This window comes from Coloeus monedula (genome assembly GCF_965178545.1).
Source record: "Coloeus monedula genome assembly, chromosome: 3".
NCBI lineage: Eukaryota > Metazoa > Chordata > Aves > Passeriformes > Corvidae > Coloeus > Coloeus monedula.
The window spans coordinates 22717051-22744168 of NC_138783.1; the positions used below are offsets into that span (position 1 = coordinate 22717051).

The window sequence follows — 27118 nt, forward strand, 5'->3', positions numbered from 1 at the left end:
TCAAAAGTGGAAGATGCAGCACCCACGATCAGCCCCTGCATTCATTCCACAGGAGGCATGGGCCAGTATCAGGATGGGGCAAGTGCCATGCACAGAGGACACTAGGAAACACGATCCCTTGCTTGGCTAAGCAAGCAGGAAAATCAGTGTCAATTTTGAGAACAAGGCTGCTTGGATCCAAGTGCCATTCAGCAGAAGCCTGTTCTCATTCTGAACCCAGCAAACAGCCCCTTAAGGCAGGCCAGCTCTTCTCTCCACTCAATGCTACATTTGCACAAAGAAGCCAAGATGCAGAGTCAGAGCCCAGGAAGCTTCCTGAGCTTTAGGCTGTGAGATGCAAGTGCTGGCCAACAGTTTGTCACAGCAAGCACTCAGCTACAGTAAGGTGCCCCGGGGCTTTTACACATGCTGTTGTCTGTGGGTCAAGCAGCTCTGCCTCCCTGTTACAAAAACAGGAAGCCAGGGACTAACCCTTGCACTCACCACCACACCCTAAGCCGGGTGGGGAGGCTGCCCTGAACCAGTTTTTGCCTTGAGAAAAACATCCACCTAAGACCATGTGGGGGCATCCTCTTATAATCCATCTTTATTTGTAAAAATCCACATATAAAATCTTCGGTTTCCTTTTACAAAAACATAAAGGCACATAAAACTACTCAAACTCTCATCCCCCTGGACTGATGGTCGGACATTCCCCCCACCCCAACCTCCCCCTTGCTTTTTCCTCCAGTCCATTTTTCTTCATGTTTCCTTTAGTTTCAGCTCACTCCTGCCCAGGCACAGTTCTGCTCTTGCAAAGATAAAGTATGCACACAGGGGAGATGGCGGAGAGGTGGCATGGGCTGTGCGTGGAATGTTTTACAGGTACTTTTTAGTAGTAGGTCTCTCTTTCCACCCAGCCTAAACGAAAAAGAGGGAGAAAGCAGAGTTAGTCTCAAGGTAGACCAAGTATGAGGTCATGGGAGTTCCTTCTAGGTTCTTGAAAACTTGCACTGTAGCACCTGAGGTAATAAGTGACCTGTCACAATGGGAAAATCTTGCCAAATTGATGTTCTGCAGCTTTAGGACCTCTTCCAGCTTTCTAGAACTATCCAAGCATTAATCAGTCTTTTCCATCTACTTCAGCGCATCGGTACTTTTATATAATGGGGGGGATAGAAGAATGCAGGGAACTCAGGAAGCCCTTAGCTTGAACTAACTGCACAATTAATGTTGAGGAAGGGGAAAACACAGCAAAATACACCCCTGAATAGTGCTTGGGGGTCCCCAAGCTTTGCTGGGGCTTCTGGAGAGCTCAGCAGCATGAAGAGGTGGGGAAGGAAACACACAGAAGAGCAGCAGATTCTTACCACCAGGGTTGCGTCTGATAATGAGCTTTCTGACTTCATCATACACGAATATCAGGAGGGAATATGGGAAAGCACAGAACCACCAGGTCGGCCTGTTTGGGAGAAGAGACAGTGAGAACACAGGCTGTGGAGATGCTCTTTGCCTGGCACAGCTCTGACTTGATGGCACACTCAAGTGCAAGAAGGCTGGTATCACCCAGTTTGCCAGCGGCTGGGGTTCAGTCAAGAATTCTCCAAGCCAAGAATTACTACCAGGTTTTCTATTGCAATAGATTAGTCCACTTTCAGATAGGAATTCCAACAAAAGGTGTGTCATAGCACCTTTGCTCATCTCTGTACCACCACCTCCCCACATACCAATCAAGCAGTATTTCCTCTAAGTACACATAACCTTTGTGCCCAGAGCCCTGCTCAATGGAACTGTATTGTTTCCCTCATGATTTACATGTGCTAACATCCAGCTGCTGCAGGCACTGGGCAGAGGCCAGCTTCCTTGTTAGGAAATGCTCACACTTCAGCAGCACCCAACTCCAGGCAACACTTGGAATGGAATGCAAGATGTAGCAGAATATTTCTTTCCCATGAAGATTTCATGACACAAACTTTGAACAGTCCTCTGGCTTAAGGCTAAACCCTGCCATGAAATGTTGCAATGCTATTGAGCAACACAAGATGTTGGCACCTTCCCAACCCTTAGGAAAGTTACTGTGCATCAACTGGTCATCTGCATCTACATAGCAGCTTTTAAAAGACTTTACTAGTTGTTCTGTTCCCATGGAATGCAGGAAAAAGGCACAAGACGTCATCAGCAGCTCTTTCGTACCCAAGAGTCATCCAGCCTACGATTTAGAGCAATACAACTGGCTTTCTTTGGAGGTGCAGTACCCTACCCATAAAACTTCTCCATGCAAATAAGTGCAAGAGGCTGCTGCACTAGAGCATGCTGGTACTGAAGTTGTATCACTGATTTTTAGTGAGGCACTGAACGGCAGGTTCCCCATAAACATTCCACACACAGTGAAGAAAACCCTGGTATGCCACAGGACAGCAAAGGATCACTAGTACCCTCTAGCCTGAACTCTTAAGACTAGGTTTGATGCTCCACTAGATCACTACTACTTTTATCCATCTCCCCACCCAAGCACTGTTGTTCTGTGGTACAATCTGTTACACAAAAAACATGATGCAACTTACTTCAGAGGATACATCCTTAGAGCAACATCCATCCCAGGGCAGTAGGACAAGAAGGCAGCCAGAGCAGTCTCCTCAAAGAGACCAAATATTAAGATCTTGTTCCTAGAAGAGACAGGAAAGAAATCAGGGACGAAGTACATTCAGAGATGACATCCTAAAAAACACCTAGGTGCCACATGGGAGTGAATGGAAACAGACATTCCAGTCTAGCCCAGAGGTGGGGACTACCAGGCTATCCAAGACAACAGCAGAGTTGCCATGATGGTCTTTTATGTCTCTTCAAAGAGACATGATCAGGTCAACCTGCAACTGCTTTCATCACAAATTCAGGAGGTGGCTGGGGTTCATGCCATGAGATCTCTTGACAGATAAGATGAAGAGATCAAGGCTGCGTGCTGGACTGTCAGTGTCCTTTGAGGTGGGCTAGCTCCCACAGACAATGCCAACAGAAGCCCCCACTTCTTCGTCTCAGCCTGACAACTGCAAGTCTACAAGCAAGTACTACAGGGAAGAGAGCACCCAGTCTTCTTTCATCCACTACCATGGCAGTCCAGTCAAGACTTATGCCAAAACACCCAGACACTGCTGGGATGAAGGACTAAAATGCTGTGTGCTAGAGAACACACAGAGTCCAGTTCTCAATCCTCCATGGACAGCCTGACTTACTTCATCCCCTGCTGGAAGACTGAGTTTCTTCGGGTCTTACAAATGATCAAGTCTGCCCACTGCACGACCACGATGCTGACAAAGAAGGCTGTATGGCAAGTGAACTCCACTATTTTCCTCTGTTCGTAGGTCTAGGAAGCAGACAAAGCAGAGAGCATTTGTTCAGACATGCTGCCTTTGCTCTCTGGTGCTCACAGCAAGTTCAGCAGGTGTTAATATTTTGGCTGGCAGCCTCTGAGCTTACCCATTGCTGCCCATAGCTGTCTTCCACATCATTAATCCATCTGTCATCCCACTGAACTCTGATCCCTAGCAAGCCAGAAGGCCAGAAGCCATTCTCCGCCATGATTACAAAATAGGTGAAGAAGCCTCCAAGGGCCTGGATCATACCTAAACAGGTAAGAAAGGGTGACAAAACTGATGAGGATACTGTGCAGAGCAATTACAACAGAGAACAACAGTTTGCAGGAAACCCCAACCACCTTAAAAATTACTCCTTGTGAGGCTCAGTGTTCCAAGAAGCACCCAAGTAGAAATAGTTCACACTGACATCAAACTCAGCTGCAACCCTTTTGCTGAGCAGCTTCTGCCCCTGACCTTGTACAGAGTTACTTCTGTTCTGCCCTGTACTCTGATGGCACCACACTCAAGGACACAAGATAAAACTCCCTTTGTATTCTCATTAAGCCTTGCCCACCCCCAACCCTTGCAAAATACAGTCAAGAAGGTTCCCAAGGTCTGCTGCAATTAAGCATGAGCTTCCAACCTGTGAACTGGGCACGTCTCTGTAGCTGCCTTTAATCAAGGCTCCTAATGCTGTGTGTTTAGGGATATGCTGGAGAGAATCCTTTACTTCTAATTAAACTAACAATGGGATCTATGTTCTTGCTGAACAAGTCTGAACCAGAGGAGAGCTGGTTGTCAGCCAGTTCCTTTACAGCACTGTGCAATTAAACAAAATTACTGTGAAAGCGATTCAATGGATCAAGCTGCACAAGCCACTGCAATAAGCCATGGGGGAAGAATCAAGGCAAGTTCTTTACAGCCTGAGGTTCTGGTTTACACACCCCAAACCTCAGCCCTACCAAAATAAGCAGAGCAGCCACTGACTCAAGATTGTGTACAAGCCTGGCTACCACCAAGTTCAAACAGATGCCAGAGAAAATGGAGCAGCTTACCAATCTGCCCATAGGCCATGCTGATCAGCCGCTCATTCACCAGCTTGTCTGTTTTGGGATTTCTGGGCTGCCTCTTCATGATGTCACTCTCTGCTTGCTCATATGCCAGGGAGATAGCAGGGACCTTTGAGGATGGCACAACTGCTGTTAGAACAGTTTCAATTCTCCACTGTATAGATCCTTCCCTGTCCCATGTATTCAGTGCAAGAAACAGCACTCTCCAAAAGCTCTCGCTGTAATATTCCAAAATGGCCTTACCCCCTTCCCATCCCCAGTTTGTCCCTGCACAGAGCTGAAAAATCCTCAGACTCAAGAGCCATGAGATGGATGTGAATAAAAGGAGTATCAGATGATTGCTTATTTTAAATCAGAACACTATAGAAAACTGTATTTAAGCATTTTCCATCCATCTGTCCTTTCTTTAGGGTACCTAAGAACACCCACATCTTTTCTTTAGACAAAAAAAACCCCATATTCACCATGTCAGTGCCCAGGTCAATGCAGAGGATGGTGACTGTTCCCAGGGGAAGGGGTATGTTTGCAATGATGAAGATCAGGAACGGTGTGATTTCAGGAATGTTACTGGTCAAGGTGTAGGCAATAGACTTCTTCAGGTTATCAAAGATCAGACGCCCTGGGGCAGGGAAGAGAGAACAGGGTAACTCTCACTTAGCAGCAGAAGGCAGCCAAGCAGCTCATAGGCAGCCTCAGTGCTAACACCAAACAGCAAAATGCTAGTGCAGCAAAAGGAAGGGTGAGTGAGACTGTGCTCCATGTACAGCAACACCTACAGAGAGTAACACTTTCGGTCACAGCAATCAGGGCTCACTGCATACAGCAGTAGGACACTAAGCCTTGGTTTCTGGACATCAAAAGCCCCTGGAGGGACCCTCTGTCATGCTCCTGTTTGAGAGCTACTTCTCCATCGGGGGGGAAAACATCTCATACTCAGCTGGCAAAGATGACTGTAAGGTCACGTGTTAGGCAAAAGCACAAAGTAGCTTTTGTTACTCAGCTGCTTCTTACTGTCACCCACCCCAAAGGATCATGCTGAACCCATGGAAAGGAATAAAACTCTGAAGAGAGAAGGAAAGTGCTGCTCTCCTTGAAAACTCTCATCTCAGAGGCAAGCTCAAAGAAGAGCCCTCCAGATGCCTCTCTGTCAGAGGGGATGCTGAAGCATGTTACTTTACCACCACTGCACCCAAGTCATAAACTCACCTTCTTCAACCCCAGTGACAATGGAGGCGAAGTTGTCATCCAGCAGAATCATGTCAGCTGCCTGCTTGGAGACATCTGAACCAGCAATACCCATAGCAACACCAATGTCAGCCTTCTTCAGGGCTGGGGAATCATTCACACCATCACCTGTGACTGCTACAATGGCACCCTAGTACAAAGAGGAACAGCAAGACTGAAATCATCATGTAAAATGTTTTGGGCAGAAAAGCTTTCTCCTGTCTTTCAGATGAAGCACAAGAAACTATTTCACTTTGCTGTAAAGAGAACTCAGTTCCTCCTCTCACCCTTTCCCTGTTCTGATGAGGCTCATCAAGAGAACCATGCTGCTCTCTCCAAAAGAAACACTGGACAACACATGAAAATGTTGAATCCTCCTCTCCCAGGCACATCCAGAGCATTTAGGAATTAAGTATACTAATGAACATTCTAGGATCAGAAGAAAGCCTCTGTACAAACTGAAGATGTTTTCCTGCCAGACCCTTATATTTATGTATTGTAGAGCAGCCTGACAGCTGAAGGCTGCTGACAGACAGATTTAATCTGGCCCTTTTACAGAGGGGCACTGAGGAGGCTTAGCCCTACCACTGCAACAGCAGAACTGGTTGGTAGTTTACATATATATATTGGATTTCTCTAATATGACATCCTGATTCTCCCTCTCTTTACCTGTCGCTGACAGCCTTCCACAATGATAAGCTTCTGCTGAGGAGATGTCCTGGCAAACACAATTTCTGTATGGTGAAGCAGGATGTCATCCAATTGCTCACTAGTCATGTCCTTCAAATCTGAGCCATGAACCACACAAGCTTTGGCATCCCTGCAAACAAGAGACAGTGTTTTACTTCACAAGAAGTTTTTCATTAGCTGTGCTTGCCCCATAAAACTATGTCTCTTCAGTGCTCTTGGGAAAAGACCAACTTCTGCTATGACTAAATATTAATCCAAGCAGCCTCAGCAGAGAGGTTTCATGCTCAAAATTTAAGCGGTAGATGGGGAACACCAAGAAAAGGACAACAAGACAGAACCAAGCAACAGACAAAAAACCTCATGAGCAGATTAATTCTTTCCACAGCTTTCTAAAGTGCATCAAGACAAAGCCTAGTTGTTTCCACAAATCTTTGCTTCTCTGCAAGAAAGGAACCCCATGCTCAGGTAGTTAACATCCAGCATTTCAAGAGATGCTACTGTCTTCTGTGGGCAGTGCTTTTTGCAATAGACTGATGACACATGGTTCTTCACAGAGAGTGTTCACAGCATGCCAGTTCCAACTAATTTACACCCTTTGGCCACAAAAGCATGCAGTGTTATATTTAGACTGGTTTGGTACCCTACATGCTGCAGCAAAATACCATCTCTCCAGCACAGCATACCATCCCTTATAGGTCTAGGAGACAATCCATGCAGCTCTTGACATCACCCAGAAATTCCTTCCCCATCCTTAGAGCCAGCTGCTGACCTGCTCAGTCATACAGCCAGCCAATCCCAGCCTGCATTGCTGGGTTTTGAAGTTACCATCAAAATTTAAAAAAAAAAAAATCCCAACCGAAAAAAACCCCAAGCAATTCCATTTCACAGGGTGTCTCTATTCACAGTTCATAAGCTGCATGGCTGTCCTCCAGCCCAAACACAGGCTGGGTCAAGCTAAGCAATGCAGACAGCCCAGCCATTCTGCAAACAGCCTGCTTATGCCAAGGCACATTTTCTGAGGATGCCTCAGTCCCAGCTAGGCTATGAAGGCCAGCATTAACCCTTAAGAGGGAAGGGCTCCATTTTCACATTTATCCTGCTTGTAGCCATGCACTAGTGTGTCAACTCCTCTACCCAGTGTAAGTCCCTGCTCCCTTTGCTCTCCCTACAATCTTACCCTTAACTGCTTCCCACACACGAGACATGCACATTTAAGACAATCTTGTGCATTCTTCACATAACTCATGATACACATTGAAGAGCCACAATACGCTGAGCTAAGCAAATGCCAAGTTTTTCATGTCCGGGGGGAGATGCTGAGGGATTATCCAAGGCAAGGAGAGAGGCAAATGCTTAATTCTTTCAACAGCTCCGGCTTTCCCCCGCAGTCATTACCTAGGGTTGACCTGGCTGACAGGAATGTTGAGCCGAGCAGCAATATCTTCTACTGTTTCATTGCCCTCGGAGATGATGCCCACACCCTTGGCAATGGCTTTGGCTGTGATCGGATGGTCTCCAGTAACCATGATAACCTGAAATGCAAATAGACTGCCATGAAAGCCTTGCCTGTACTGCAGAGCAGCACTGCCCAGGAGGCAGGGTCCCTTACACTCAGAAGGCCACGTGTCTTTTGTTCTACTCGTGAGCCCTGGCACAGAGCAAGTCTGAGGTACAGGCAGTAACCCAATACCAGTATGCAAGGGATTGAGGCGGATGGAAGACAAAAAATTGTTCATCTTGAGCCAATGGAGCCAGCTCCATTTCCAGCCTGTGCTTCCCTCTGATCTTAGTACTGTGGCACATGCAGAACACGCCCTGAGCCAAATCACATGCTATGGGACACCATGGTCTCAACACCTGCCAGTGCCCTAGCAGTTTGGAGTTTCACTCATTTTTCAGTTCATTAACATACAACCATTTGTATTTAACTTAGAAATTAAGCCTGAAGCAGTAGTAGTTAAATCTTGAACAATTACTTCAGCCACTCACATTACAGCAATACAGGAACTCAGGGAAGCCCTTTATTTCCACAGGTATGAAGTGAGGCAATTTTCAACCCAGGAATAAACTACCTTGATCCCAGCACTTCTGCATTTCCCAACAGCATCTGGCACAGCAGCACGAGGTGGGTCAATCATAGACATCAGTCCTACAAAGCAGAGTTTGTCTACAGGGAAGTTCAGGTCATCTGTATCAAACTGGAAGCCGTCTGGGAACTGATCATCAGGCAGAGCCAAGTGGCAGAATCCTGTAACACAATCAAACCCACATTTACTCTCTTCCTACATATCAGGAGGCAGAGAGAGTGAACACTTATTGCTTCTGCAAACAGCTACACAAGAATAACAGGGCAGCTTAGTCAGAGGCTTAAGCAGGGCTGTTGAGACAGGAGTCACACTCCTATTCTGATAGCCACCAGCTGTTGCTAGGTGCCCAGACACAGCCTGGTTCTTGTGCAGTGGGACAAACCTAATACCATGTGGTCCCATGGAAGGTCCCAAATGCCTCGCTGCATTTTAATCCATGTGACTCTGCTGCTGGGCAAGACAAGAGCCTGCAGGCTGCCTTTGAGATTAAAGGCAGGACTGTTCCTACATGAATTGCTGAAGTGACCTTAACACTATGGTTACACTGCAGGAACAGAGTGACCCTTCACTTAATCTGCAAGGACTGCACAGGAACATGAAGGACAAATCTTTTCCAATGTAATAAGGCTATTTTTCCTTACCTAACACTCTCTCCCCGAGGCCTCCCAATTCAAGGTAGGCATTCTGAAAAGCATCTTTCATTTCCTCATCCAGTGGTTGCTCTTTGCCATGAATAAGAATGGTGCTGCAGCGATCCAAGATCCTCTCTGGAGCTCCCTTCATCACCAGCAAGTAACGGGATTCTGATGGATTTGCGTTTTTGTGGATAGACAGCTAAGGGTGGAAGAAATTAATCTGTTCTATGAACATGTACTGTGAAGGACACGAGTAATCAACACCAATGTTTTGCAACTACGGCAGCTCAGGGCCATTTGTGATATTCTGCTCCAGTTTTCATTTACCCACACTTTAAAGATGTTTACAGACTAAGAAATCTGTGCATTCTTTAACACTACCATATAACTGCAAGTGTTGTAATGACGTTTTTTGTATCCAAGTGCCACCTCTTAAGGCCACTTCCCAGTAGTTCATTCCTATTCCCAGATTTGAGTTACTCCACGCTCTGTGCACTACTGCTACACAGGTTGAGAGCATGTCTGATCCTTTGTTAGCAGCTGACACCTTGCTGCTAGTGCAGCTCCAGAGGCTCTTACACGGTGTAACTATGGTCTGTTAACTTAGATTTACAGAGCAGTCTTCAAGCAAGTAAGGCTAGACAAGATTTGGGTGCCAGAACAAGCTTTGAGGCACACTGTGTGTAAATTTACATCAGTGCTTCACACAGCAGCTCTCCTTCAAGAGGACACATGCTTACCTGGTACTTGTTGGTGGAGTTAAATGGTATTTCCACCACTTTGGGATACCTTTCTCTCATCTCCTTGACAGAACCACAGCACAATTCAATGCATTTCAGAAGTGCAGACTCAGAGGCATCTCCTGCCACTGCTCGCTGAGGAAAACACACAACTATCAAAACATACACCCACAGAAGACTGGATATTTAAAATGAACTATAGAAGTGAATTCATCACAGCCCAGTCCCATCTTCCACATAACTTCATATGAAAGCAAAGAATAAATAATTCTATTATCTAGTACTGACAAATACTCCATTTCAGAATGACAGGCCTCCCATCTTGAGAGAGCAGCAGTCCTTTCGTGACAAAGTCAAGAAGCCCTTTGGAAGGGTTAGGGAAAGTCACATAACCAGGTACAGTCAGACCTAGTGAGGCTGGAGGGCCAGCTTTGAGAAGAACTGCTGTAAGCTGCTTGCCATGAAGAACAGCTAATGTGAGACGAAGACTGACGACACGCACACAGAAACACTCCCATGTGCTCTCCCACTCCAATGTAAGATCAGTTTATCAAGCCTCTGGGAGAGATTTGATCTGCCCTTCCTTCCCCATAAAGTTAGCACTGGTAGAGATGGGAGATGGGGATTCTCAGCCCAGGAGATCTGTGTGTGCTCAGTGTCCTGGTGGAGTTTCCTTTGCTGCAATTGAAACCAAGTATTTCCTGCCCTCTGGTCTCTTTGTCCATGAGAATTTTTTTTTTTTTTCCATTTCTATTCTATTTTTTGGTATCTAAAGACTTCTCAAAACTCCCCTCTCCCACGTCTTCCTTGACCAGGAAGAACTCCAGCTCTTTAACTTCAGGTCAGGTTTTGTAGACCTAAGACACAGTCAGAGGAGTGCTGAGGAAAAATAGTTTGTTCCATCATCTCTACTACCACTGCATCAGAACACCCTTGGGAATAAGTTTACTAAGCAACATGACTAATACTTGACAGATTATAAGCACTGTACAGTTAATTTCAGCCCTGGCTGGGTCACAGTTCAGAAGCAGGAATGTGAACTGGTGCTATGCCAGCTTTTGCACCAGCACTGAACCAGTGAAAGCTTCAGGAGACTCACCAGTGAAAGCAGACTGTCTCTAGCCAGTCTCCCACAGCCCCTGCCCCCCCCATCTCTTGTGTCTACCTCTCCCAGCACCAGGTGTTTGTAGCTTTGAAGTGTACAAATGCCTGAGATAGCAATTCCTGGAACAGCCAGATACTGGGAAATGCCTAGGAAAGCTTTCTGGTCTTTCCTAGCCCCGTCTGAACTATCTGGCCTCCCAAATTGAGTGTAGATGCCAGGATGGCAGGGATTCTACTGTGGGAAAAACATCTTCCCAATCCCATCTCCCCTGCCCACAGCACACCACCTCTAAGAGTGCTAGACTGCAGAAAAGATTAAGAGTGGCAGATAACTCTACTTTGCAGGTTCCTGTGACCCACAGGATGCAATCTCACTACCATTATGGGAGGATGGTGGTAAGGAACAAGACCAACAATTTTTTGGGAACTCACCTTAAGAATTGGTACATTTTCCTGGCCAGCCTGAAACACAGCACGGTTACAGAGACCTGCAATTCTGGACAAAGCAGTCCAAGTGGCTGAGCTCTTGTCAAAGGAAGCACCTGAAAGCAGAGGAAGGATGTCAGAAAAATCACCCATCAAGAAAGTCACATAAGCTCAAAATCCCACAGGCTTAAGAGTAAGAAGCCTTTATCTCAGAAACAGGAAACACTCAGAGCATCACTACATCTCTTTTATCCCTCCTCCCTTCCCAGATACTTGATGAGCAGCTGATTATTTAAGACCAGAAGGTGGAACAGCAGCAGTGCAAGAGAACACCTCTGCTTTCAAGATTCCAGTAACAGCTGTATCCAGCAGCAGCAGAGGACACACTGACAAAACCAAGGAATTCTGGACAGATAACATTCATTCAGAGGGCTTGAGTAAGAGATGCTGGGCTCCACCTCCAGGTTGTCTCACTTCATCCATCAACCCAGGAACTGGATGAAATAGCCCCCAAAGGAACAATGCTTAAATAAAGATACTCTCTCCTGCCAGCTCTTAAGTTGGCTTTAAGGGAGATCAATTGAAGAGAGACTTAACTGATAACCTAACATACTTTCCATGAAGTGAAATCTTCTAGGTTTATTTACCCTGCAGCCAAGCCAACCATTGCCAGGCCAAGGGCTTCCAAAAAAAATCTATTTATAGCTCATTACTTTGCACTAGTGTTAAGTAAAGTGGCTTTTTTAAACAGTGCACACAAGCACAATGTTTTGGAGTGGCTCAGGGCAGGGTGCAGCAGCACCAGTGTAAAAATGTTTATGCTAATAATGTGTGGTAAGCACAGCATTTCACGAGGTAGATGACAGCTAGGAAACCCCTGAGTTTGGTTGTATTGAACATTTTTGGAGAGATAATAATCTCTCCCAACTGCACGGTACACTGGGATTTCAGGTTCTCACCAACTAGGAGAAACTTCCTGCTAAAGTCTTACATTCATAGCTGGCACTATGCAAACACAACCTGGATGTCCTATGCAAACACAACCTGGAAACCCCTGTCCAAAGTCAACCATCTAGTTCCACACAGGAACTTTCCATCTATGTCCAGCCTCAATAATATTATCAGGGCCAAGACTTCTGCTGTCCCTACTTTCAACAGATTTAAGATTGAGCAATTTCATCAAGATACATTTTAGCAAAGATAATCAGGTACTTTGCAAATATTTCTATATACAGGACAAACATATACGGCTGAACATTCAAGAGGCTCAAATTCCAATGGATTTATTCTGTGCAAATGGCAGGCTATATAGAGTTAAAGGATTAAACAAAACCAGGGTACAGTGCAAAGCTTTCTATGTTTCACTTCTGTTTTTTGTGCTCATTCTAGATTGTATGTTAGAAGTTCCAGCACTGTGAACTTCACTTGGACTGGAGAGCTACTAACACAGATTCTTGGAAGTACCAGTGTCCAAGAAGCCTCAGAAAAAGCCATTTTTTAATGAAATGCCTCAAGCACAGAGAAGTGATCTTACCACTCTGGTTCTCTGTAGTATCGGCCTCATGAATCTGATTGTCAAACCACATGTGGGCCACTGTCATGCGATTCTGTGTCAGAGTGCCTGTTTTGTCAGAACAGATGGTGGATGTGGAACCCAGGGTCTCCACGGCCTCCAGGTTCTTCACCAAGCAGTTCTTACGAGCCATACGCTTGGCTGTTAGTGTCAGACATACCTGGGGACAAGAAAGGTGACAGGTTAGATGCACTTGTGCAGTAATAACACTGCTGCCCAACTCCATGTGCACATGGAATGATAACCGGCTTTCCATGCCCTGCAGTGACTCCCTAACTCCTTGCTCACCCTCCCAGTGCAAAACAAACACCACCACTTTGGCCCAGGTGCTAGGTTTAAATGACATTTTCCTCATTACAAAACCTCTAGAAAAGGACTGTCAAGGCTTCAGCCTCCTGCTTCTCAGAGCATTAGGAAGTAAATAACATGCCCCAGACTAACATTTCAGTCAAAGCTGCCACCTCCTAATCATAGGAGTTCTCAAAATAGGTGAAGGCAGGCCACATAAGAGATGGCCCAAATTAGCTCTGGTGATAGGGCTTGCAACTTGCTGCTGTAGAAAGTGAGCAGCTCCAGCTCACTTTCTTGCTAGAGGCTTTTATCTGGTTCCAGTTCCCAACTGTTCACTCCCTAGCTTGGTTGCCACTCTGCTTCCTAAGGGCTACATGGAAGCATTTTGTCCTGTCCACCACCACTCTCCATACACCTAAGCACACCTACATACTCTCACCACATCTTCAGGAAACCAAACTTATAAAAACCCCTGACAGATCCCAGATCAAAAGCTGGGGCTAGAGTGAAGCTTGCTGGATGCTCTGCCAGCCCTTAAGGGTTGGAAGGGCTGGTGTGCATGTGGATGTAGAAACCCTGATGGTTGTAGCAGGAAAGCCTCTTCTTGCCACAGAAAAAGCCAGAGACTGGAACTCCTAGTCTTGCTCACTCCAGCTGTATGATACCAAGCCTCTGTGCAGGTCTAACTTAGGGACTCACCTTTATTAGATAAATAGCTGCAGAAATTGACATTGATTCAGGCAAGTAGTTAAAATACACTGAATTTATAAAGCCCAGCCCTACACACTCATCTTCCACTACTTTAGTGTTCACCTGTGTGAATGCACACTGAGCACAAAGCACTCCACTTCCTTAAGGACCACATATGTAGCAAATTCAATCTTTTTTCCAGCTTCACTCACCGTAACCGTTGCAAGCAGCCCTTCAGGGACATTGGCAACAATGATCCCGATGAGGAAGATAACAGCCTCCAGCCATGTGTACTCAAGGATGAGGGAAAGGATGAAGAAGGAAACACCCAGGAACACAGCCACTCCAGTGATGAGGTGGATAAAGTGCTCAATCTCCACAGCAATTGGAGTTTTCCCCCCTTCCAGTCCAGAAGCCAAGCTGGCAATACGGCCCATCACAGTGCGATCCCCAGTGCTAATGACAATGCCACGGGCAGTGCCTGGAAGAGAGATGGGTTTTAGAAAACAAAAGGAGCCACAGCTTAATATCCTGTTAATATCCTGAAGAGATGTTCTGAGTGGACTTCAGCACAAAGGCTGTCTATCCCCATACTCAGAGATGCAACAGAAGTCCTGCCAGAGATATCTGATGTTCCTGCTTTCTGCAGCAGCTGTAGTATTCCATACAGCTCTTCTTCATGGTTCACATTATGTTATCTGCACTTTAACACTTTTTCCTTGTAACAAAGCAGGCAGGCTAGAAGACACACCACATAGCTGCTCCTCTAGAAGAAGCAAGAACAAAAAACCCAGTAGTGCTGTGGAGTCTTTGCCCATTCTACAGTACTGCTGTTGGAATGGGCAAAGACTTTGATGGGAACTTCCACCCTGTTCCTGCATGGTAGAAGTAGGCCATGGTGTATTCACACTGCTTATCCATACAGCTCAACATCATTGTTCAGATGGCAAGGAAGTAGGAGACACACACACCTTCCACACAGTTGGTGGAAAAGAAGGCAATGTTCCTGGTCTCCAGTGGGTTCTCGTGGGAGAAGTCTGGAGACCTGGTCTGAGGCTCTGATTCACCAGTAAGTGAGGAGTTATCCACCTACATGAAAGAGAGTACTTTGTCATACACGAGCAGACAGATGCTTAGTAGGTACTTCCCCCACCCTTCTCCTCCACTCCAGCCCCCATTCACAGCATAGAAGACAAATTCATCCTCCTACAGAATGAAGTTTCCAGACAGCCTGTCATTACTGTACCTTGCAACCATGTGCTGATATGATCCGAAGGTCAGCTGGAATTCTGTCTCCTCCTTTCACCTCCACTAGATCTCCAACTACAACACCTTCAGCATTTATGCTCATCTTCTCACCATTTCTGACTACAAGTGCTTGCTGAAAGACAGTGAAGAAACAATCTATGTCAAAAGCAACTCTTAAGAAAGGACTCAAAAGATTTGAGAATCTTAAAATAGTTATACTATGATTCTACAAGGTTTCTACTTGTACTAAGATGTTTATAGCTCATAAACATGTTATATAAGAAAAGTAAGTATTTTTCGTTTTCTTGACATTAAAGCTCCTTGTTCCCAAGGTGACTGTATGATAGTTAGGTATGATCCAGACCATCCACGAAGGAATGCAAACTTTAGTGCTTATCACACCAGTTTCTGAACTCTCCAGACTACTGAGAGAGTGTCCTATGATTGTTAATAAGCTGGTGGAACCCACAGGTTTCCAGGAACTACCTTGGCCTATTAGCATAGTTACTTGGAGCAGTCTCACAGATCCCTCAAAATTAAGAGCCAGTAACCCACATTAACAGCCAGGCCCTTGCAACTGGAGATGATGTTTGAAACCATTAATACCTTTGAACAAGCTATGGCTTGCCAGACCTCAAGGAAGTTATTTATTCCATACCTGAGGTACCAAGTTCTTGAAGGACTCCATGATCTTGGAGCTTTTTGCTTCTTGGTAATAAGAGAAACAGCCAGTAATGATAACCACAGCTGCCAACACAATACCCAGGTACAGCTACAAAGAGCAGAGAAAGTGAGTCAGAGGACAATCTGCCTGAAAGGCTTCCAATTTTTGCCTAGCAAAAAATTGCCTGGCATGAAGGCACTTGCAGTCTCTGTACATTTTGTACACAAAGGCTGTCCACAAGCTAGTGCTGTTAACACAACAGTAAGGAAGTTGGCTGTTCATTTCATTATGTGGAAGCACTCCAAAACATGTTAAGCTCACACACTGAATTTCCCGTGCTTATGGGAAAAGCTTCTGGACTGAATGCTTAAAGGAAGTTAATCTGCTTTGAGCCCAACAGGCTGCTTGGCCTGCCTTTGAGGTAAAGCAGACGTTTTTACTCACGTTATCATTGTTGGGCTCCTCTCCCATCAAACTCTGTATGCCATAAGCCAGAAAACACAGAATAGCACCAATCCACAGCAGGAGCGAGAATCCTCCAAAGAGCTGCCGACAGAACTTTATCCATTCAGGAGTGGTGGGTGGGGGCGTGAGGGCATTTGGGCCATCGCGAGCCAGGATCTCAGCTGCACGTGCAGGAGTCAAACCCTACAAGAGAGGTTCCTTTTTTAGCCATTGAGGCAAGACCAGCTGCAGGGTAGGTCTGAATTTGATCAAGTTCTACCACAACAACAAGGAGCTGCCAACAGGTAATGGAGATGTCCACAGCTGCCAAGGTTCCACAACACAAGTGCAGGATGTGAGAGCTGAATGCCAGAACAGGAGCTACAGGATGCTGAATGCTACTTGAGGAGCCTGCAGGCCATGGGCTTATGAACACTGAAGAAGGGCAGGACAAGACAGCTACTGCCACACACTTTGAGCTCTGACAAACAGCACAGTGCCATCCACCCTTATCAAATTACGGAACAAGTGAAAGCTGGAGGCCATAAAGGTGATGACATGTTGGAACAACCTTACATCCAGGAAGTTCAGCTTTCAGAAGCCGAGGTCTTGGGACACAAAAAGGCAAATCTCTGTGCTGTTATAAAGGGCAGACTTGATTCTACATGCAATCATGCAAGAAATGCATTAAGCAAAGCAAACAGAAGCAAAAGTATAAAACCACTGCAGTACTTCTGCACTGGACTCAGAGGTAGCCTAGGACATCGGCACACCTCTTACTGCAGAAAGGCAAAATTGTAACTGCTACTAGCCATCATTAAGTCTCTAGGCATGTGCTAGCTCACTAGGCTACATTTGCAACATAAACATTTGTCTTCATTACATGTTCCTCGGGAGAAAAAATAAAACCAAGAATAGACCTTGAACAATTCAGAGGCAGATAACAGTGACTTTGTTAGAAGCAAAGTCACTGAAGTATTGCAGTCAAGTTGTACAGTGGGAGGATAAGGAGAAGTGTTTGTGAATTCAGTGGTTCTCCCAAAGCCTGGGAAACTTAACTGGAGGAGGGGAGATAAAATACAAAAAGAAAAAAAACAACAACAACAAAACAAAAAAAAAACCCAACCAAAAAAAAAAAAACCATCCCCAAACCAGACCACCCAGATCTCCCTTTGTGAAATGCTCTGAGCAGAGACTGTTTCTGTTCAGATCAGGGCAAGCAGGGAGGGAATACAATGCCTACCTACCCGACTCAAGTCTGTTCCATATTTACGATGAAGTTCATCAAGACTCAGCTTGTGGTCATCCTGAAAGACAAGAAATAGTTGGAAGATAAAAGAATCTGAGAAAAGAGCTCAGCAATTCCACTCCCCACCCCAGGTTTCCTATCTGCAACAGTTGGTGAGGTAGCAGGATTCCAGTTCATCCTCTCTGTGGAAAGGTCTCAAACTCATTCTGGAATTCAGCAGTCTCATCTTTTGCATTCTTGTGACTATTTGAGTACATTACAGCTTTTTTGAAAAACTCTGACTTTATCTCAGTGCAGTCTTTACACCCCCAGAAGATTATGTGAAACACCATGGGTGATTTTTTTTGGGAGGTTGAGAGAGGATGGAAAGAAAAGGAATTGGGAAGGAAGGTAGGAATGTACAGAAGATTAAACCTGTAATTTCACACATTTTAAAGCAGTGCTGCTAGATTAAGCACTACTTTGGGGGAAGTGTTTCTTCCTCCACAGGCTTCTTTTCATAGCCAGACTATTTTTCAGCTGGTTCAAGTTGGTTCAGAGCAGTGCCTCACTTGAAAGGTTGTACTGGAGGAGCAGGTGCTTTAAGTACACATCACTACTGAACGCATAATCTAATCTTTGAGAAATCTTTAGACTCCACTCTTCCTAACAGAGGTGTCAAAAATGTGAAAGCCCAGTCTCAAACCCACAGAACAGAAACAAAATCTGCATCACCTTCAAGGACAGCAGATCTAAGCCAGATGATGTTCACAGACAGATATACAGCATCATCCAGCCTTCACAGATGGGGATGGGAGACACTCCCCACAGCCTCAAACATGATTAGAAGGAATAATACTGAGGTCAGTCTGAGCAGAGGCCAGCAGTAAATGGAGCTGTACAGCCTCAACTCCTCAGCTGGAATGAAAACAGCAGTTCCACTCACATGGCAGCACAATAAAGGCTGTAATGCTGCTATGCAGAGAGCGCTTGCTTGGCTGAGGAAATCCATCTATACTGTGCTAGGGGTAATGCAGGCAAGCACAGACTTAGGCTCTGTGTCAAGTGCCTTGTGAGAAGTGATGTTGCCAGGCTCCACTGCATGCTCATCTTAATGCTGAAACACTTACAGCATGTCTGGCTTGGGGACAGAGGGGAGGAGAAGGGAGATCAGTGCCTTCGGTCACATCATGCTGTCAGCACACCAGCTCGTTTCTCTTTTAGTCAAATTAGGCACAGGGCCTTGGGCATAGCAAACATTCTTAAAGCTGCTCTTTCTGTGCCCTACACTCTTACCATCGTAACTTCCTTCTTAAGCTCATCCATGTCCCTCTCCTTCTTCCCCTTCTTCTTTCCGCCATGCTCTGATGTAGCAGTGGGCTCATACTTGTCTCTTCCAGCCTGCAAGGGATGACACAGCAGAATTAGAAAAATCTTACAGTCAAATTCCACAGCAGTAGACATGAACTATACACATAAGACTGCCAGGCAGACAAAATTATTACAGTTTTTGAAGTTGTCTACCTAAACTTTAGTAAAGCCTTTGACAGTGTTTCCTACAGCATCCTCTTGGAGAAACAGGCTGCTTGTGGCTTGGACAGATGCACTGTGTGCTGGGTAAAAAACAGAGCTGGAGGGCTGGACCAAGAAAGCGGTGGTAAATAGTTACATGCAGCTGGCATCTGGCCACCAGTGGGGTTCTCTAGGCCTAAGTACTGGGGCCAGTCCTGTTTAATATCTTTATCAATGATCTGGACAAGAAGATTGAGTGCACCCTCAGTCAGTTTGCAGATAATACTAAGGCAGGCAGGAATGTTGATCTGCTGGAGGGCAAGCAGGCTTGGCAGAGGGATCTGGAGAGGCTGGATTGATGGGCTGAGACCAACACTACAAGGTTCAATAAGGCAAAGTGCTGGGTCCTGCCTTTGGGTCACAACAACCCCAGGCAGGGGGCAGAGGGGCTGGAAAGCTGCCCAGCAGAAAAGGACCTGGGGGTGCTGGTCAACAGTGGCTGCACATGAGCCAGAGTGTGTCCAGGTGGCCAAGAAGGCCAGTGGCACCTGACCTGTGTCAGAAATAATGTGTTCAGCAGGACCACAGCAGTGACTGTCCCCTGTATTCAGCACTGGTAAGGCCACATCTCAAGTCCCATGACAAGTTCTGGGCCCCTCACTACAAAAAGGACAGTGAGGTGCTGAGGCAGCTGAGGGTGTTTAGCCTGGAGAAAAGGATGCTCAGGGGAGACCTTTTGGTTCTCTGCAGCTCCCTGAAAGGAGGCTGTAGCCAGGTGGAGGTTGGTTTATTCTCCCAAGAAGCAACAGGCCAAGAGGAAATTGCCTCCGCTTGTGCCAGTGGAGGTTTAGATTGGCTATTAGGAAAAATTTCTTCATGGAAAGGGCTGCCAAGCCCTGGAACAGGATGCCCAGGAAACTGATTGAGTCATCATCCCCAGCAATATTTAAAAGATCTGTAGATGTGGCACTTGGAGAGATGGTTTAGTGGTGGACTTGGCAGTGCTGGGTTAACAGTTGGACTCAATTATTCTAATGGTCTTTTCTAACCTACATGATTCTATGAAAGTTATGCCACCTCAATACATAATAGAAGTGAGCTAGTGAAGGGAGAAGTCTGCTCAGTATCATCCCCAATACACAGATTAGAGCCAGACATTGTGCAAGTCTGGCTAGGAGGAAAGCAAGCCACACACTATTCAGGCAGTCTTGACGTGTGAGCCCCAGCTCAAGCTGAAAAAGTGATGAAGAGCAGAAGAAACCAATTCCTGAGAGCAAACGTATGTTCCCTTCAAGGCATTAACTCCTCCTCCCCCCTCCCAGTCTTCCACATCCTCTGGTGAGGAGGAGCAGCCTATCAACTAAAGATAAATAAGAGGTGGTACCTCTGACTGGTCAATTCTGGGGGCTAAGTTCCAACACTTTCATTCTCAGTTTGGCACACTAGCCGGCTGGTTTACACAACAGAAATCTGCTTTCAATTTATGGCAGTTTGAGCAGCAAGAATGGTATACAAAGCAGCAGTACACTTTTGCAGATTCAATCTGTGCTTAGTCTTGCTTACACTTCACAGAGCAGATGATTTGCTTAAAGCCTCTTTATTCAGTAGGATTTTTATTCACTTTTATTATGGTTAATTCTACATGAAATCGTGCAAAGATTTAGATCTTGTCATAATGGGGCAAACAAGCATCTAAGGACAAACAAATCATGACTTAGTGCACATGAACATCACTTAAAAGACAACCTTCCGTTCCCTTCTGTGTAGGGCCTATTACATCCCTACACCCTGCCAAGTTTTATGTGCTGAGATTTCCACCTAGTAAGATCCCTGAGAAGAACTTTAAGATGAAACAGCACTTCATGGCACCAGTCAAATCTTTAACAAGATTAAGAAAAGGTTTCAAAGGCATTGCCTTGCTTGATCTTTGCACGAACACCTCAAACCACGAACTGGATTCCTGAGTGATCTGGACACAGCAACTATTGCTTGGATCCAAGACCTGTCCTGATGAGCAGCTACCACAGAAAATTTTTATTATCTATTTCGAGAGAAGTAGAAACCAAAACCAGAAGTGAAACTGCATGAAAAAGAAGAAAGATCATGACTTTTCTGAAACAACCTGTCAGTCACATCTAGACAAGGGTTTTTACTGTTCTGAGAAAGCTGTGTGCAACACTCTGCAGCCATAGTCACACACTTCACATGCACAGAAGTCTCCCCTTGCCCTGTTCAGCAAAGGCAAGCTTCACATGCTGCTACGAAGCTCTGCAATGGAAACAGTTTTTAACAAGTGGAGCAGAGCCCAGCTATTTGCCTCCACTGATCCAGGAAAAGGCTACAGAACTACAGACCGTCAGCATTCCTGACATTCTCTTCCCTGCACCTAAACTCCCATTTCCCTTCTTAAAAAAGTGAAAGCCACAGTACTTAAACAAGCAACAGTCCATGCATTCCAGCATCACAGGAATCTGCCACAGGGCAATTCATAAAGAGCCACCATGAAGCATCTCTCTCCTTCAGTCTCCAAAGAAAACAACTTTGACTTCTGCTAGAGCTATGGCAGACAAGTCCAAACACAGCCCTGCACAAAACACATGCTTCTTCATTAATGCTTGAGATGAAAAATGATTTCCAACGAAGGTCAAGGTGCCTTGCTTGACTAGCACTCCATCACATTCAGCTGCACCCCTTCTCCCCAAGAAAAGCTTGGCAAGCTCTTGCAGGTGATCTTAAAAACCTCCTGGATCTTTGAAACTTGTGAGAAGTAGAGTTACTCAGCTTATTGGGGGTAGTGAATAATCCAGCAATATAGGAGTGCTTAAGCTTTTACAGCTGCAGTTGAAACAATCTACAAGTGGGCAAACATGAAAAGGCTCACTGCCCTTGTTCGAGCATGATTTGCCTTAAAAAAAAAACAAAAAAACAAAACCCAAAAAACCCAGCAATCAGCTGCAGTCAGAACAAAGAGTTGATAGAGTTACTTGTTTCTTTAAGCATCCACGTATTTGGGTCTTAATGGAGTCCATCTTAGAGAGGAGCTCAGCAATTCCTCAGCTCAAAAAAAAAAAAAAAAAAAAAAGCACAATACTTTCCCTTCTGTTGCTTTATTACTACATCCCACCCTTACTGAAAAGGTAAGTCAGGAGAATCAGTTTCAGCTCTTGTTACAGGATCATTTCACGCAGAGTCTGAACTTCCTGCTCCATCATTCAAATCTGAACTTGACACACACATCAGAGTCAAAGTCCTGCCCCTGTTCTGTGCCTCCAGGGCCATTGCCTCCCTTCCTGCAAGATGAGCCCAATCTATTCAACAAAGGCTCATGCTGGCTGGGCTGCCAGGGGAAGAGGTTTTCATCCCACCTCGGCGCTGTAGGATTTCCCTGCACTCCCCTCCTTTTCCTGCTGTACAAAGAGAAGAAGGCCTATGGTACTCCAGATCCACATCTTATCAGGATTTAATCACATGGCCTGAACACAAAGGAAGGTCTGTCTCATCAGAAATGTCACCCCTGTTCCTCAACTTAGCCCAAGAACTGACTCATCAAAACTGCCTCAGAAAAAAAACAACGCAGCTTTTTTTTTTTCCCTGCAAGATTTATTTTTTTTCCACTGGCTTAAGCACAACATTTCTACACACGAGTGTAAGAAGTTTTAGACATCCCCCAGAAAATCCTATTGTCTTTCAGATACAGCTGATGATTTTCCGCTCCGGACTAATTGAGCCATTCATGGCTGATGTTCTCAACACAAGCCATGATTGACCAGGAAACAGGAGGGGTACAAATCAGCAGACAAGCTCAGAAGTACCCTGTTCTATGATCACCTAATCCAACAAGAAATGTCAAGTAAGAGCCAAAATAAATTATGCAGTCTCTGGAGGCCTGGTCTGTTTTACTGCTTATGTCATTACAATCAATTGTGCAGAGAAAACAGAAAAGTTACTGTCCTGCTGCCTTATGAGACAGTAAATATATTAACCACATGAGTCATAAAACTACACTCCACCTATTGGACTGGAAACTCTGTTCCATGACCCTATGTAATCCTAGCAAAAGATGGAATGGCTTCTTTGGATCCTTCTTACTCCATCCCAAGAGCTGTGTTCAATCCCCTATCTTGAACCAAAAATTTAAGCTGCATCAACTGATCAGACTCTCAGCATCTAGGATAGTACAAGGCAGTTTTTACTCAACAGCTAGTAATTGCTAATTGTGCACAGACTGCTGCTCCCCAAATTATGGAAGGACAAGCTCTTCTCCCATGGGAAGAGATGTAAACCTAATCAGGTTTTTAATCATCAGGATAAAGCCAGGACCACCCACACACCTTAAGCCCTCTCTGGGTATTAGGACAAACATCTCTACTGCTCGTGGAGCTGTGTGAAGACCCAAGAGCAGAGCGGGCTTTCCAAATGTCATCACTGCACAGCTGAGCAGCCCATCCTGGGTTTTTCTGGTGCTGTGCCAACTACAAAGAGTCACTTTCCTCACTTCTTTGCCTGCAAGAGTCACCATAACTCCAGACATCTCTAGTAGTTGACAAACGCATCAAGATGAGTGGACTGGACCCAGCTCTCCCCTGGACAAGCTGGTGAAGGGCTACCCCTTGGAAACGCCTGGCTGAAGCATGAGATGCAGTTTTCAGCAGGTCAGGATCGGTGTGGGTTGTACAGCCCATCTCACTTGCCAGAGAACCCCGTTCCTGTTACCCTGCTTTTGCAGAAATGTGCAGTGACTAGGCCCAGGGTTTTCTTTGGCAAAAGGACTATCCCCTAGCCATAGTAATAAAAAAGTGAATGTCATAAAATAGTTGTAGTAATAAAGGAGTAAAAAGGATGGGGGAGGGGGAAAGTAATATATTAAGATTTTTTTAATTGCACCAGATAAGGATTGCTTTGATTTGTATGATTTCCCCTCAGCTGGTTCCATTATGCAGTAAACCTTCCTAATTTCTGACAGGGAAAAAAACCCTTAACGGGGGTTCAGGGAAATCCAAGCAAACCAAGAGGTGTTTCTGCTCCACACATGGGTGCTTGATCACAGCATCCAGCTTCAAAAAGTCTTCACTACTGTTTCAAACAGCCTTCACATACACTTTCCTTTAGTTAGAAGATATGATCTGAATTAAGGACTTCTCCTCCTCATGGGCTCTAAGGCAGAGCTGACCTCCAGATGTGACCCAAAGCACACACCACCGACTCTGTGCTTTGCCTGTGGAGCAAGGGAGATGGAGTGAAACTTGCTGTCTACAAACAGCTTCCACTCAGCTCTGAACAGGAATGAAATCCAGAGTGCTTTCCTCCACTACACAACCCCCCTTGGATAATCTGCTTTTTGGGCTGCATAGCCAGGCAGCTGACGGCACTCCCCCTTGCCCTGTTACCATTTAAAGTAAAACAGACACTCTGCTCAGCTTCTCCTCACAGCCACAGAGAGAAGAAACTTGTTTTCTCACACTTAGGCTCTTTCTTTCTCTTCCATCCCATGCTCCCATGGGAAAGAAGTTTCCTTTTTGGGCACCCTAACTCAGGGCAGGCACATGCAGTTGCATCCAGACTCTCTCCCTCCCCTACCTTGCTCTCTCACATTCCCGTTTTTCAGGGGGTCCCTTATTATACACATGCATTCTCACTGCTAAACTAGCAAATCTTATGAGTTGCTACCAGAGAGCCTGAGGCAGCCGTATTATCCCTGCTGAATTATCCCTTGTGGCGGCGCTTCAGTTTCAGGCTAATTGCTTTCTTATCCATGCAACCTATGAAATCTGAAATGGAGCAAGACAGCCTTCTACGTTAGAAAGAGTTTGTACCTCCTATTAGTCCCACCAAGGCAGGCTAAGCCCCCGAAGTGTTTTGCACTGCAGTCCTACACACGCACACCACTCAGTCTGCTCGGATGTCTTCAACGAGATTCAGAATACTGCCCACACCTGCCAAGTATCCCCTCAGTGTTTTGTCTCCTGGATGAGCTTTTACTGTCCACACTGCTTGTTGCCTACTGAACTTAAATGCAACAGGCTGGGCTGCCAAGCATCAGAAGAACTGCATTAGGGAAAGAAAGAAACCCCACACACAGAAAAACGCTGAAAGCCCACCCCACACACTCCTCAACCCCCTTTTCCAAGTAACTGTCCATTCAGCCATGTTCTTGCAGCTCTCCTACTACTCATGCAGTTATGTCAACATTGCTGCTGTTGTACTGAACTGATGAGGACAATACAAAGTCAAGTCAATGTTTGAACAGTGCTTGGGAAGCACAGAACACCTGTTGGCAGGAAACATGCTACCACTGCTGTAGTCTCATGGCCCTGCACGGTCACCCTCTCCTCAGGAAGCAGTGAAATCTGGGAATTTTACAGGAATGTGTCTAACCCAAAAGTAAACACAAATCTACACACCTCCAACTACACAAGATACACAGGGAAGTATTTGAACGGAAAAAAACAAACATCAAGCAACAAAACCCAGAAACCAGTCTCTAGTTTTTTGACATAAAATGAAATCAGAGCAAGCCAAGAGTAGTTTCTGCTCCACACAGGGGTGCTTGAGCACAACATCCAACAGCCTTCACAGAAACTTTTCTTTAGTTAAAAGATACGATCTGAATTAAGGACTTCTCCTCCCTCTAGCCCTATAACGGTTTATAAGGTAGAAACAACGCTGACACAGGGCAGAAACCACTACATAGCCTTCTGTGAGAATTTATCCCCCCAATGAACAGGAAACCCCCAGGGGCATCCGCCTCCCTCCTGCCACCATCTCGTACCACAGGCAAATTAGCCCTAATAACGCTGACGGCTCCCCTTCTCCCGGCCCCCCCATGCCGGGCCCTCGTGTCTCAAGGAAAGTCTAAAGTACTCTCAGGAGCCCGGGGAGCAGCCGCGCTCCCTCCCCAGCTCCGCAAGGCCACCAGATAACAGCAGCCCCGGGGGCTGCAGGCAGGCGGGAGGCCCCCAGCCGGGGGGGACACGGCCTCAAGGAGGAGCCGGGGGCTTTGGGACGCCGGCCCCTTGCCCCAGGCTCCGCCACGCCCTCGGCCCGGCTCTTCCTTCCCGCGGGCGGCAGCGGCCGCCCTCGCACGTTGCTGGGGCCGGCGGCACCGGCACCGCTCAACGACGGCCGCGGCCGCCCTCGCACCGGACCCCGACGTGGCCGCCCCAGCCCGGCACAGACAAAGCGCAGCCTCGGCGAAGGCAAAGGGGCACCGGCCACGGTCCGGCTCCTTGAATTTCCCACTTCCCGTCCCGTCCCGGCCCCGCCGCTCACCCCCTTGCCCATGGTGCCGGGCGACTGCGTGCGGGTCAAGTGGCGGGGGGCAAGAAGCGGGGCTCAGCGGCGCCACGTGTCCCGGCCGGCGCAGGTGCGGAACAATAGCAGCACCCCGGCCGGCGCTCGCCTTCCTCTTCTTTCTCCTCCTCCTCCGGGGCTTCTCGCCTTCGCCTCGCCCCCCTCTGCCCCCGCCCGGGTCGTTCCTCTCCGATGCCGCAACCGCGCACAGCTCCGGCAGCCGCCGCGTTCCCGCCGCATAAAGAGCCTCGCTCCGCTGCCACGCCCAGCCCGCCTGCCACCCCGCCCCCGTGGCACAGCGACGGCGCGAACGGGGGCGGTCCTGGGGGAGGGGCTAGCGGCCAGGGCTGTGGGAGGGAGTAGCGCCCGCGGGCCCTTCCGCCGTTCCGGGTGCATCTTGGGATGGGGGGGTTCACCTTGGGGCTCGCCCCGGCTGCCCCGGCCGCGTCTCGCCGGAGCGACGGCCCCTTTCGCGGCGCCCGCCTTGGCTGCGGCGCCGCCGCCAGGACGGGGCCCCCCGGGCGCCTTGCCCGCTCGGCGCTGTGGCCGCCGTGGCCGCCCGGAGCCCCCAGGTGCCGGTTCCCCGCGGGTTTTGTCGCCGCTCGCTCAGAGGCGCAAGACCCCCGGTGTTCCCTTTCCACCCCAGCGCTTTCTGCTGGGCAAGGTCCCTGCCGTGCTGCCGACCTGCCGGAGCCTCAGCGCGCCCCGTTCCATGGGAGATGTGCGTGTGCTCACCGGAAACAACTGCGGCTGCTTCAGGACTCAGTGAAGAGTTAGGGGGCAGCTTTCTGTGCCCTCTGCTGCTCGGGGAGCCTGGCTAGGGGACCGAGTTTGGCTATGGTCATCGTTACCTTGTGCTTCAAATTCTGG

At 46.9% G+C, this 27118-nt stretch overlaps 1 protein-coding gene across 2 annotated transcripts; it reads right to left on the minus strand.

Moving 5' to 3' along the window:
- Nucleotides 1-564: 564 nt before the first annotated feature.
- Nucleotides 565-26473, minus strand: ATP1A1 (ATPase Na+/K+ transporting subunit alpha 1). Of its 2 annotated transcripts, XM_082278335.1 has the most exons (24): nt 26228-26473; nt 18743-18847; nt 17466-17525; nt 16219-16422; nt 15769-15882; nt 15109-15243; nt 14908-14951; nt 14834-14868; nt 14075-14343; nt 12843-13041; nt 11315-11424; nt 9779-9913; nt 9045-9237; nt 8389-8564; nt 7712-7848; nt 6296-6446; nt 5609-5777; nt 4867-5021; nt 4388-4511; nt 3454-3599; nt 3210-3340; nt 2544-2645; nt 1350-1441; nt 565-900 (listed from the first exon to the last, which is right to left on the minus strand). In XM_082278335.1, the coding sequence occupies exons 1-24, from the start codon at nt 26237-26239 to the stop codon at nt 872-874; spliced, it is 3027 nt and encodes a 1008-aa protein (XP_082134461.1). In that variant the 5' UTR covers nt 26240-26473; the 3' UTR covers nt 565-871. The 2 variants fall into 2 exon arrangements, with proteins under 2 accessions (XP_082134461.1, XP_082134460.1); XM_082278334.1 differs by having other exon boundaries at nt 14834-14951.
- Nucleotides 26474-27118: the final 645 nt, after the last annotated feature.